Source organism: Pongo pygmaeus, chromosome 1 (genome assembly GCF_028885625.2).
Source record: "Pongo pygmaeus isolate AG05252 chromosome 1, NHGRI_mPonPyg2-v2.0_pri, whole genome shotgun sequence".
Lineage (NCBI taxonomy): Eukaryota > Metazoa > Chordata > Mammalia > Primates > Hominidae > Pongo > Pongo pygmaeus.
Window position 1 is genome coordinate 220,045,688 of NC_072373.2, and position 12,055 is coordinate 220,057,742.

General features: G+C 45.6%; 1 protein-coding gene and 1 non-coding gene across 2 annotated transcripts in view; both read left to right on the forward strand.

Annotated features, from left to right (window-relative positions):
• The window catches only part of MTOR (mechanistic target of rapamycin kinase), a 157,063-nt gene that overhangs the window by 82,335 nt on the left and 62,673 nt on the right, over window positions 1-12,055 (forward strand). The window contains exon 29 of the mRNA XM_054439543.1: window positions 11,159-11,234. Coding sequence (XP_054295518.1) covers window positions 11,159-11,234 — 76 coding nt within the window. The remainder of the gene's footprint in view (window positions 1-11,158; window positions 11,235-12,055) is intronic.
• Window positions 9,118-9,224, forward strand: LOC129024265 (small nucleolar RNA U13). The gene has a single exon (XR_008497053.1). It is a non-coding gene; the product is annotated as a small nucleolar RNA U13 (small nucleolar RNA).

Sequence of the window (12,055 nt, forward strand, 5' to 3'; positions counted from 1 at the left end):
ATGAAATCTAGTAGGTGCTGGGCTCTGCCTCATGGCCACCTCTGACTGTTCATGCAGTGATGATAGGATGTATCAGTAGGGGCACCACCAGTCTCTCCAAACATTTTTGGACTTTTCACTGGCTGTGAATCCTGGTAATCCAGTTATAGAGTGCCACAGTTCTCTTCCATGAGGCATCCATTACCAAGAAGGTAGGCATGTTTTTTTCTTTTCCCTGAACCCAGAATGGGCATCATTATTCCTACACTGTGGCCCAACTCCTTAATAGAGTGGAAGACCAGCTCACATCTGCTTCTACAATTAAATGTGAAGAGTTAGAAGCTGCCAGATCACTAGGTGCCAGCTTGTTTTCAGTTTTGTTTCCCAACTTTATCCACATAACGGACTGAGTCAGAGTTCTTGGACATTCAGAAGCCAAGAAATCAGGACTCTACCCAAAATATCACCTCAGTTTTGAGTCAAGAGAGATGAACATTAGCTTTGGAGTCAGTCTGTCAGCCCACCCCTTTTGCTCCTTTTCCCCATCCTTTTCCTGACTGCTTCTTCTTTCTAATAGTCTCTCTCAGAGCTCTTCATTTCTCTCTGGATGTGAAGAAGCAGAAAGGGGGGGAAGAACCTGCAGGCATCACCAGAAAAGGAGCAGTGCTCATTGTTGTAGAATAAAAAGATAATGGCCAATTTGTCAAGAAGTGTTGACAAGAAAGATAAAGTTGGAAGTAATTAACTGGCTGACATGCTGGGAGCGGTGTGCCTGCCAATAGCTCCCTAAATCAGCCAGAGCCTTGGAAATGTGACAGCCATTCATCATTTTTACAACACGCCTCTGACAGGCTCCTCAGTTGCAAACCTGGCCAGCAAAAGTCGTGTGCTTTGACATTCTGGGGTTGTGCACCTCTCTCTGCCTTATTCTGGGTTGTGCTAAGGTACCTGGGCCCTACATCCAACCAGGAGATGCCTGGAGACGGTGAGTCAAATGGGCCAGCTTGCCAGCTCATCGCTGGACAGTATTCCTCTCCGGGGCTGGGCACTAGGATTCCCAGAGCTGACTTTGTAAACTTCTGCAGGACAGTTCACTTAGCATAGAGAGTGCTGAATGGGAGCCATCAGCAGCACTCCTGGTGGCCTGGTATCTAACAAGTGCTGCTGCTAACCAGCCATGGGATCTATCAGTGGGAGGAAACGGGTATGCAGCCAGTAAAAGCAATTATGAAGACTGTATGGAGTGGAAAATACCTGTGTTATGTGAAAAGGCAGCATACAAAATTGTATATATGCTTTCATCACCAGTATGTATAAAATATGCATTTATGCAGAATATGCGCAGGTAAAAGTATCTTGGAAAGGTGATTATATTATAATCAACTTCTCTCCTCCATTTTTTTCTTTTTAAAAAGTGATACTTCCACTCACCAATCTTGAAAAGATGAGTGTTTTTTGCACACGCGCCCCCATTCCCCCACACGCTTCCTAATCTCAAAAACTGTTAACATTCTACCCTCTTTATTCGAAGAGCTCACACTTTCTCACATACAGATTAGCATGTCCTCTAGGTATTGTGACAGACAAGCCATTTAACTGTGACCACGCAGAAACAAGGATGAAGACATAGTAAGAATTCTTTTTATTCTTAGGCCACTCTGAGCCTGAGACATCAGGAATCTTTTGTTTTGTTTTTGGAGACAGGGTCTCACTCTGTCACCCAGTCTGGAGTGCAGTGGTGCGATTGTAGCCCACTGCAGCCTCACACTCGTGGGCTCAAGTGTTCCTCCCGCCTTAGTCTCCCAAATAGCTGGGACTGCAGACACAGATCACCTCACCCAGCTAATTTTTAAATTTTTTGTAGATTCGAAGTCTTGCTATGTTGCTTAGGCTGGTCTTGAATTCCTGTCCTCAAGCAATCGTCCTGTCTTGGCCTCCCAAGGTGGTGAGATTACAGGCATGAGCCACCGCGCCTAGCCAAGGAAACCTATTTTGACTGTCTAAAGCTGGCCACCTCTCTTGCACCAAACTTTTTTTATCTTGGTGCCTTAGGTCCCCAAGAGCTCCAAGTACACCAAATGCCCCAGCTTTGAAACCTTGTAATGGGGCCAGCCTTCTCTTAATATATAAAGTTCTTTTTCCTAAGTTCCAGCCCTCCAGACCCAGAGGTACTGTCTTCATCATCTGATTCTGGCTTTGTTTCCCTTCACTTCCCCTCCTGTCTGCATTCCAGCAGCCCTCCCAACCTTCTGCCCTGTCACTTTTCAGATGTTTTCATTTTGCCTCTGACTGCCCTGCTGTCCTTTCTCGTCTACATTAGTCTGTTCATTCTTGAGTTCCCCAGACCATTCTCCTGTTCCCAGATTCCCAAGGTAGCTTCCTGATAAAGACATCAGGGCCTAGCCAACCCCAGATCTTCCTGGCCCTGGAAGGAATCAGACTATTTGGTTGTTAATCCTGTGTTGGGCACAGAGCTAAGCCTCAGTGCTGGGAGAAGTGACAGGAGAATCTCAAGCAGTTACCACTCTATGAGAGAAACTGCTTGATACAGTGGTTGGGACCCAAAGCAGTGTCCAGGGTGGCCTCAGCGTGGCTGTTCAGGCCACTTCAGTCAGACCTGCCACAGCCCCATCAGCTGTGATGCATGTGTCACCAGCCTGGCGCCAGGGGAATTCAGATAATTCTCACTTGACAGGGAACCAAATGAAACTCAGACTGTGGTCTGCACTAGAAATAGGAGAAAGAAGGCCCACGGCCATTTGGGAAGCCAGTGGGTATGTTCTCATACATTCCTGATGGGAGCGCTGGGGAAGCCTGAGCGTTCCCCCAGCTGTGCCTGCAGATGCTCCTTGCTGCCTGAGGACTTTCCGACAGGCGCGGCCTTGTGTGGAAGAGTCTTGCATCACTTTGCTGTGAACAGCCCAGAAGTCATGCGGCACCAAGACTGAGGGATGAGGGCGATAACCAAGTGGGCCACTCAAGAAGGCACTACCAGGCCAAGTTACTGTGGACTCAACATCTGTCCAGAAGCCTGTGGAGCCGTGACTGAGCACTTCCAGAGACAGTGTTCTCCAGGTTTCTCTTCAGGTGGCAGGAAAGGCATTTAGACTACTTTGCTGTGGGTCAGCATTAAGTCCTTGAGCAGTTAATGACCCACTATTTCAGTCAATCTCATCCTCCTCCAGTAAAAGGCAGTGAGGGGGCTGGGCACAGTGGCTCATGCCTGTAATCCCAGCACTTTGGGAGGCTGAGGCGGTTAGATCATTTGAGGTCAGGAGTTCAAGACCAGCCTGGCCAACATGGTGAAAACACGTCTCTACTACTAAAAATACAAAAAATTAGCTGGGCGGTAGTGGCGCGCACCTGTAATCCCAGCTACTCAAGAGGCTGAGGCATGAGAATCCTTGAGCCTGGGAGGCAGAGGTTGCGGTGAGCCGAGATTGCGCCACTGCACTCCAGTCTGGGCGACAGAGTGAGACCCTGTCTCCAAAAAAAAAAAAAAAAAAAAAAAGCCGCTAGGGAAAGCCTGAGAGGAAAGGGCTGTGGGGAGGCAGCAGGCGCCACTGCCCACGTGAGCTGCTCTACCATCACTCCTGACAGGGCTTCTGCCGGGGGAAGTGTCTGCACAGCCGAACCACCCGCTGCTCAGCTCGCACGCTTGCCCTGCCTTGGGAACAAGGTTTCTGGATAGTGGGGATAAGATGTTCAGCGTAATGGTGTGATGTTTGCTATAGGAAGGCAGCAAGGCAATTTCTTAGTATTCTGCTCAGCTCTAGAAAATGTTTTCCTTAATTGCCAAGAACTTTCCCAACTCAATTCAAAACTCGAATTTGATTAAAGGAGGCTCTGCAATTCAGCCTCCTTTAATCAGAATTCAATCTTGGGCTGGGGTGGGGAGAGTGGAGAATGAATGAGAATGAATATGTCTGTATAGTGGCCTCCTTCTGCTCCTGATACCCAGATTCACCATGTTCTCCTTTCCGCCTGTCTTCATTGTCTTCCTAATGCCAGGTTCAGTTTGTGGGCTCTGGATTCTATTATGCGGATAGGCAGTTTCTGTTTGTTCTACAGATTCACAACTGTATGATAGCAACTGGATGTTATCACTGGAAACCGGAGTAGAATACCAACATACCCCACACCCATGTTAGGGAGGCAGTGGAAATCACTAGTTTAGAAAATTCTTTGGACTCAGTTCTCTTTTCCTTTTGGCCTCAGTAGGTGTCAAGAGGAGATGGGAAATCTGATTGACCTGTCATTTCTGCACACTGTTGTAGGCACGTTGCTGGCAAGCCTCAGTCTCTTTAAACTTGTTTGTGTTCAGATCTTTTCCACCAGACCAGCACCAGCAGGGTCTGGTTTGTGGTGTTAAGTACTCCTCTTCTGTTGGGCTGGAGCTTTGAACAGTTTGCCCTTCATAAGCCTGCAGCATTAATAGGGAAAGACTGAGGGGCACACAAGGGGGTGTTTATAGAATGGGCTTTATAAAACTCCCAGCTGCCCCGTAAAACAAGAGTTCCTTGCTAAGGGGGCTTTTGAGCAAAGGTGATTTCTTCACAGGAGCCGAACATACAGTCTCTGCCTTCAGTCTCATAAAAACCACATCTCATTAGAAAAGGGACATAATTCAAAGGACAGCTTTGTATCACCCAGGTAGGGAGGAGACCTGGGACTTAGTGGCTGTGAACTCCTGTGTTTTCAAAGAGGCTTACTTGTCTTGCACTTTGCAGCCTGAACTATAAGCCTGGCTGTCTTTGAAAAGCCTGCTGTGGTGGCATGCTGACTTGTCACGTGGAAGGCTGGAGGCATATTAGCTCTGGAAGGAAATAAAAAATGTGAGATGGGAGCTTGGGAGTAAGAGGGGAATGTTAGTGAGGAAGTTAAAATGAAGGCACAGGAGGGCTCCCTTCTGCACAATGAGTTCTAGAGAGAGAGTTAATGGAAACATCCCACCCATTGCTCACACTCGTTCATTTTACAGCTAATTCCTGGGTGCCTACTGATGCCAAGAGGAGAAAGCTAAGACACCGCCTGTCCCTCCCATTGCAGAGCTTGCAGTATACCCTTCGTTATTACTTAAGATACTTTTTTTTCTTTACGTCAACATGGCACTAAAGATAGTTTTCCATGGTAACATTTTTAAGAGAAAGTCACCTTTTAAGGGAAAGCAACAGCCTGTGACCTCCTGGGCCATGTTTTCTTCATATATAAAATAAGAATATTAATAATAGTTTCACAGGGTTGAAATAATACATAGAAACAATAAGCGCAGTGCCTGGCACATATGGTGAGCTCTCTTCTTATTTTGGTATCTTCTTCTTGTATCTTCTTGTTGCCTCCCGTGATGGAGTGCCAGAAGGCATGGAGGAAGAAGAAAAAATTAAGATCCCAAACACGATAACAGACTCTCTTGATCACCAGGATTAATAAGCCTGCTCACTTCACTGTCCAGAGCATCCGCATCCATAATTAGTATTCTCCAGCAGCTTTAGAGGCGTACATGGGAACTCCTCAGAAGGAAATAAGAGAAATGTAGCTTAGGGAGAAAGTCCTGTAGGAAATTAAAGTGGAAAAGGGGGAAGAAGAAATAAATACGCAGGGTGATAGCAGCTGGTTCGCTAAAAATTTCTTTATTCTTTGAACAATCAAGAGAGTAGGTGTGGCTGGGCGTGGTGGCTCATGCCTATAATCCTAACAATTTGGGAGGCTGAGACAGGCAGATCACTTGAGCTCAGGAGTTCGAGACCAGCCTGGGCAACATGGCAAAACCTCATTTCTACTAAAAATACAAAAATTAGCCAAGTATGCTGGTGGGCACCTGTAATCCCGACTACTCGGGAGGCTAAGACAGGAGAATCGCTTGAACCCAGGAGGTGGAGGGTGCAGTGAGCTGAGATCACGCCATTGCACTCCAGCCTGGGTGACAGAGACTTGGTCTCAAAAAAAAAAAAAAAAAAAAAAAGAGAGTGGATATGGACAGTGACCTTCTTACCTTCAGGTTCTCAAATCAGAGACAAAGAAATTAATTTCTCAGAGCGAGAGTGTTCATTTTTCATGAGTTTAGTCAAAGTTGTAATTTTTTTTTTTTTTTTTTTTTTTTTTTTTGAGACGGAGTCTTGCTTTTTTCGCTCAGGCTGGAGTGCAGTGGTGTGATCTTGGCTCACTGCAACCTCCGCCTCCTGGGTTCAAACGATCCTCCTGCCTCAGCCTCCTGAGTAGCTGCAATTACAGGCATCCGCCACCACACTCAGCTAACTTTTGTATTTTTAGTAGAGATGGGGTTTCACCATGTTGGCCAGGCTGGTCTCGAACTCCTGACCTTGTGATCTGCCCACCTCGGCCTCCCAAAGTGCTGGGATTATAGGCATGAGCCACCACGCCTGGCCCAAAGTTGTAATTTTTTTTGTTTGTTTTTTTGAGACAGTCTGGCGGTCACCCAGGTTGGAGTGCAGTGGTGTGATCTCGGCTCACTGCAAGCTCCACCTCTCGGGTTCATGCCATTCTCCTGCCTCAGTCTCCTGAGTAGCTGAGACTATACAGGCGCCCACCACCATGCCCGGCTAACTTTTTTGTGTTTTTAGTAGAGACGGGGTTTCACCGTGTTAGCCAGGGTGGTCTCGATCTCCTGACCTCATGATCCGCCCGCCTCAGCCTCCCAAAGTGCTGAGATTATAGGCGTGAGCCACCGCGCCCAGCCAAAGTTGTAATTTTTTAATGATTATGTTCTTACTGCTCAATAAGAGCTTATCATGGATCCCAAGGTGCACCCCCAAGTTTAATGGCCACTGGTAAAGGCCTGGTCCCCCAGTGAGCTCAGCCTGTTGCCCTCTTTCCTGCCCACTGAGCTCTGTCTGCAGCCTGACCTGCCTCCACACATTCAAATGGGAAATATTATACAGATAAGTCATTGGACTCTCCTTTTTTTTTTTTTTGAGATGGAGTTTTGCTCTTGTTGCCCAGGCTGGAGTGCAGTGGCACAATTTTGGCTCACTGCAACCTTCCGAGGTTCAAGTGATTCTCCTGCCTCACCCTTCCAAGTAGCTGGGATTACAAGCGTGTGCCACAACACCTGGCTAATTTTTGTATTTTTAGTAGAGATGGGGTTTCATCATGTTGGCCAGCCTGGTCTGAAACTACTGACCTCAGGTGATCCTCCTACTTTGGCCTCCCAAAGCTCTGGAATTACAGGCATGAGCCACCGTGCCTGGCCTGGACTCTCTTTTAAAGGAGTTAGGGCCATATGTTTTTACATTTTTAATTTGCAAAGCTGTGCTGGTCAGTCCTTAGAGGTGGTATATCAAGGCCGTAGCTGTGTTAAGGTAAAATTTGTTTCTCTTTTGAGGTCCCTAATCACTACTTCCTAATTTTGATCAGTTTGTTGTAAAACTCATTTTTTATGCACTGTGATAATTGGGAGAGTGGATTAGGAAAAGACTTGTATTTGTTTTTGTTTTTGTTGTTTTGTCCTCAGCATGAGTCAAGCTTCGGTAATGTTAAAATTTAAAAATAGGCTGGAGGCCAGGTGCAGTGCCTCACACCTGTCATCCCAGCATTTTGGGAGGCCGAGGCCAGAGGATTGCTTGAGCCAGGAGATTGAGGCTGCAGTGAGCCATATTTGTGCCACTGAACTTCAGTCTGGATGACAGAGCAAGACCCTGTCTCTTTAAAAAAGAAAGAAAGAAGAAAAGAAAATAGAATGTTTTCCAGAGCACAAGATTGAAGACAGTTGTTAGAACTCCTGGATTTCTTTTTTTTTTTGAAATAGAGTCTAGCTCTGTCGCCCAGGCTGGAGAGCAGTGGCATAATCTCGGCTCACTGCAACCTCCACCTCCCGGGTTCAAGCAACTCTCCTGTCTCAGCCTCCCGAGTAGCTGGGATTACAGGTGCCCACCACCACGCCCAGCTAATTTTTGTATTTTTAGTAGAGACGGGGGTTTCGCTGTGTTGGCCAGGCTGGTCTCGAACTCCTGACCTCATGATCCATCCACCTCAGCCTCAGATTTTTGTGTCGTTTCTTAGAGTTAGTTTCTTCTGATTCAGGTGAAGAACACTTTATCTTCCTTATCAGAACAATTTTTTACTCCTACCAAGGCCATCCCAAGAATCCATTGTAATAATACAGGGAACATACTATTAAAATATACAGACTATATACTGGCTCTCTTTTTTTTATTATTATTTTTCTTTAATAGAAATGGGGTCTCACTATGTTGCCCAGGCTGGTTTAAAACTCCTGAGCTCAAGCAATCCTCCTGCCTCAACCTCCCAAAGTGCTAGAATTACAGGCATGAACCACTGTGCCCAGCCACTGGCTTTCTTTTTTCCTGTTTTCTTATGCTTCCAAAATCTTTATTTGGCTTCAAGGAACTAGATAATCCCAAATCTATACCTAGTAATATTATTAGTACAGTTTACCCAGCCCCATGTGATTGGGCACAAAGCCCAGTACCTGATTTATGGGGCCAAGAGGCATTGGGAACTGCTTCCCAATGAACCTACAGTGGAGTAGGTCCCTTTAGACTTGCTTTTCATTCTCAGCTTAGAAAACCTCATATAGGGCTTCCTAAGGGAAACCGTCATGCCATGGTTTCACTCTGAAATTAAAAGCATCTCCGAATTTTGTAGCAGGCTAACTTATGGAGCATATTCTGGCTCATTGCCTTGCAATGAGCTCAAGAAGCACCAGGTCAAGAAGCACCAGCCCTGTAGCTTCCCCAACAAATCTGGAGCCTAGAAACTGGATACTGGACACTCGAACAGTTCTACTCAGGAAACATTGGGAATTCGCAGTGATGACTTCCTAGTCCTAACTTAGGTCTCCACCGTAGGTGTATGTTATTTCTGCAGACAAGCATATAACTGTGTTTTAGCAGCTTTTATGCTTGGACAAACACAGGTGAAGGACCTGCTTAGCAATTGCATGTTCACTGTTTAATTCCCTGAAGAACCCTCTGAAGGAGGAGGTGATATTAGCCCTGTTATATAGATAAGGAATTTACATTCAAAAAAGATGACTTAAATATGTCCTACTATGTACCCAAAAAAATTAAAAATTAAAATTTTTAAAATGACTTATTTATGATCACACAGCTTATAAGTGGCAGAATTAGACCTCCAGAAAGTTAAACCCAAGTTTCAATCCTTTTGTATACATTTATGCATGATGATTGGGTTTTTACCATCACATGTGGTGAGATGTGTCTCCCTCAAGCTTGTTATCACGTCAGCATGTGATCAGTCTGACATGGGGAAAAACCCCATCTTCTGACTCCAAATCCAAGGCTGTTTCACCCCCAACTTTTCCTTAACAAAGAGGCATAAGGTGCTTGATTTACTGTGGGGACATTCCTGATTCCTGTGGGCCTTGGATCTGATAACACCTCTCCCTTCCCACTCTTAGGGATGCATGAGGTCAAAGAAGTGATGGATTGGAAAGATTATTTGAAAACGCATTGTAAACATGAGGCATTAGATTATTACTTTCACAAATGTTAGCTTCTTTAGATTTCTGGGCAATTTCCTTTGGTTTTATTGGAAGAAATGTGGTAGAATTTGGATTTTTAAAAATAATATTTATAACAGCAATTTCTTGCCATATTACCACATTGAACTCAAATCCTGGAATTTCCCAAAACCACTTAAAAATTAATTCTGGTCAAGTAGACAGTTTGTACTCAAAGCAGTAAACTGGATCCTTGTTCATTAAACCAGTCTAGACTCCCAGGTTGATGTGTCACATTTTGCTCCCTACCTTTAAACAGATATAATCATTGTGGTCTTGTGGATTTCTCAAGCGAGCTCCTTCACCCTCCCCTCTTTCCCTTCCTTCCATAACTCAGGCTTATATTTAGTACTGAGCTTAGTTGCATAAGTTCCTACAGGAACAAGGATCTAAGCCCCCATGGCTACTCTGCTTTCAAGGCCTCCTAGCAGCCTCTGATGAACCAACTCCAGGTACCAGGCCTCCCAGTGGCACTGCCCAGTTGTCCCAGTGTGGTAACATTCCTCCAGCCTAAAGATGGCATCAGCAGAGCAGGGTGTCATTAGTGAAAAGCTTCTCTACAGTAGAGGCCAGTTCAGGAAACTCTAGATGTGGTCCCTTGGCAGCCTTCTGCAAAGGGTGGAAGGGAACAGCCCCTGAATAGGGTCTAGGTAGGCATCTGAATTTGAAGGGGGTGGGCTCTGTCAGAACGGTCAGCATGGCTGCATTGCCACAGCTCCCCGGGTTCTGTCATTGATGTGCATGCCCCAACCTTGGTGCCACCTATGTCACTCACAGAGTCCGATGGTTTTGATTAATTTTGTTATTCCTACTACGGAAGGCAACTGATGAGAAGTTAAGACTTAAAAGTTCAGAGGAGCCAGGTGCTGTGGTGTGTACCTGTAATCCCAGCTACTCAGGAGGCTGAGGCAGGAGGATCACTTGAGCCCAGGAGTCCGAGACCAGCCTGGACAACATAGCAAGATCCTGTCTCAAAAAAAAAAAAAAAAGTTCAGAGGAGTCTCATATGATTGTGTACTACAACAGGGATAAGTTCGTATCCAAGGTTTCTGGTGTTTCAGAAACAGACACATGTTGCCTGCCTGCTGGCATCTGATAGGAAACCAGTCTATGCTCTTTTTTTTTTTTTTTTTTTTGAGACAGTGTCTCACTCTGTCACCCAGGCTGGAGTGCAGTGGCTCGGTCTCAGCTCACTGCAAGCTCTGCCTCCCAGGTTCACACCATTCTCCTGCCTCAGCCTCATCAGTAGCTGGGACTACAGGTGCCCGCCACCAGGCCCGGCTAATTTTTTTGTATTTTTAGTAGAGACAGGGTTTCACCGTGTTAGCCAGGATGGTCTTGATCTCCTGACCTCGTGATCCAACCACCTCGGGATTGGATTACAGGCGTGAGCCACCGCCCCCGGCCTAGTCTGTGCTCTTAAAGGAAGGGCCACAGAGCAGCAAGATGAGTATTCCCATTACTGACCCCCAAAATCGTGGGAGGAGACCACAAACCTCTTTCAGATGAAACGATTTAAACTGAGCTTTCTGGATGGTAATAGATAATTGATACTCTTTCAACATATGCAAGACACTGTCCTCAAAGTGCTGGTGAACCATCTGCCCACAAATGACCCCCACATCTCCCATCCTCAGACCTGTTGAGTGTAACTACCTTTTCCCTTTGTTTTCTCAGCATTAATAATAAGCTACAGCAGCCGGAGGCAGCGGCCGGAGTGTTAGAATATGCCATGAAACACTTTGGAGAGCTGGTAAGCACCTCATTCTTTTTGGAAAAGCAGGAGGTAGAGACTTGGCTAGGGAGGTATTGGCCCTGACCTTCAGAAAGTTACTTTCCTTTTCTGTTTTTTCTCTAATTCATAACAGTCTGATGCTGACTTACCAATCTTCAGGATGAAAGAGATAAACTGTCTGTAGGGACTCTATTTCTTTCTTTTCTTTTTTAATTATACTTTAAGTTCTAGGGTACATGTGCACAATGTGCAGGTTTGTTACATATGTACACATGTGCCATGTTGGTGTGCTGCGCCCATTAACTCGTCATTTACATTAGGAATATCTCCTAATGCTATCCCTTCCCCCTCCCCCCACCCCATGACAGGCCCCAGTGTGTGATGTTCCCCATCCTGTATCCAAGTGTTCTCATTGTTCAGTTCCCACCTATGAGTGAGAACATGCGGTGTTTGGTTTTCTGTCTTTGCGATAGTTCACTGAGAATGATGGTTTCCAGCTTCATCCATGTCCCTACAAAGGACATGAACTCATCCTTTTTTATGGCTGCATAGTATTCCATGGTGTATATGTGCCACATTTTCTTAATCTAGTCTATCATTGATGGACATTTGGGTTGGTTCCAACTCTTTGCTATTGTGAATAGTGCCGCAGTAAACCTATGTGTGCATGTGTCTTTATAGCAGCATGATTTATAATCCTTTGGGTATATATCCAGTAATGGGATGGCTGGGTCAAATGGTATTTCTAGTTCTAGATCCTTGAGGAATCGCCACACTGTCTTCCACAATGATTGAACTAGTTTACAGTCCCACCAACAGTGTAAAAGTATTCCTATTTC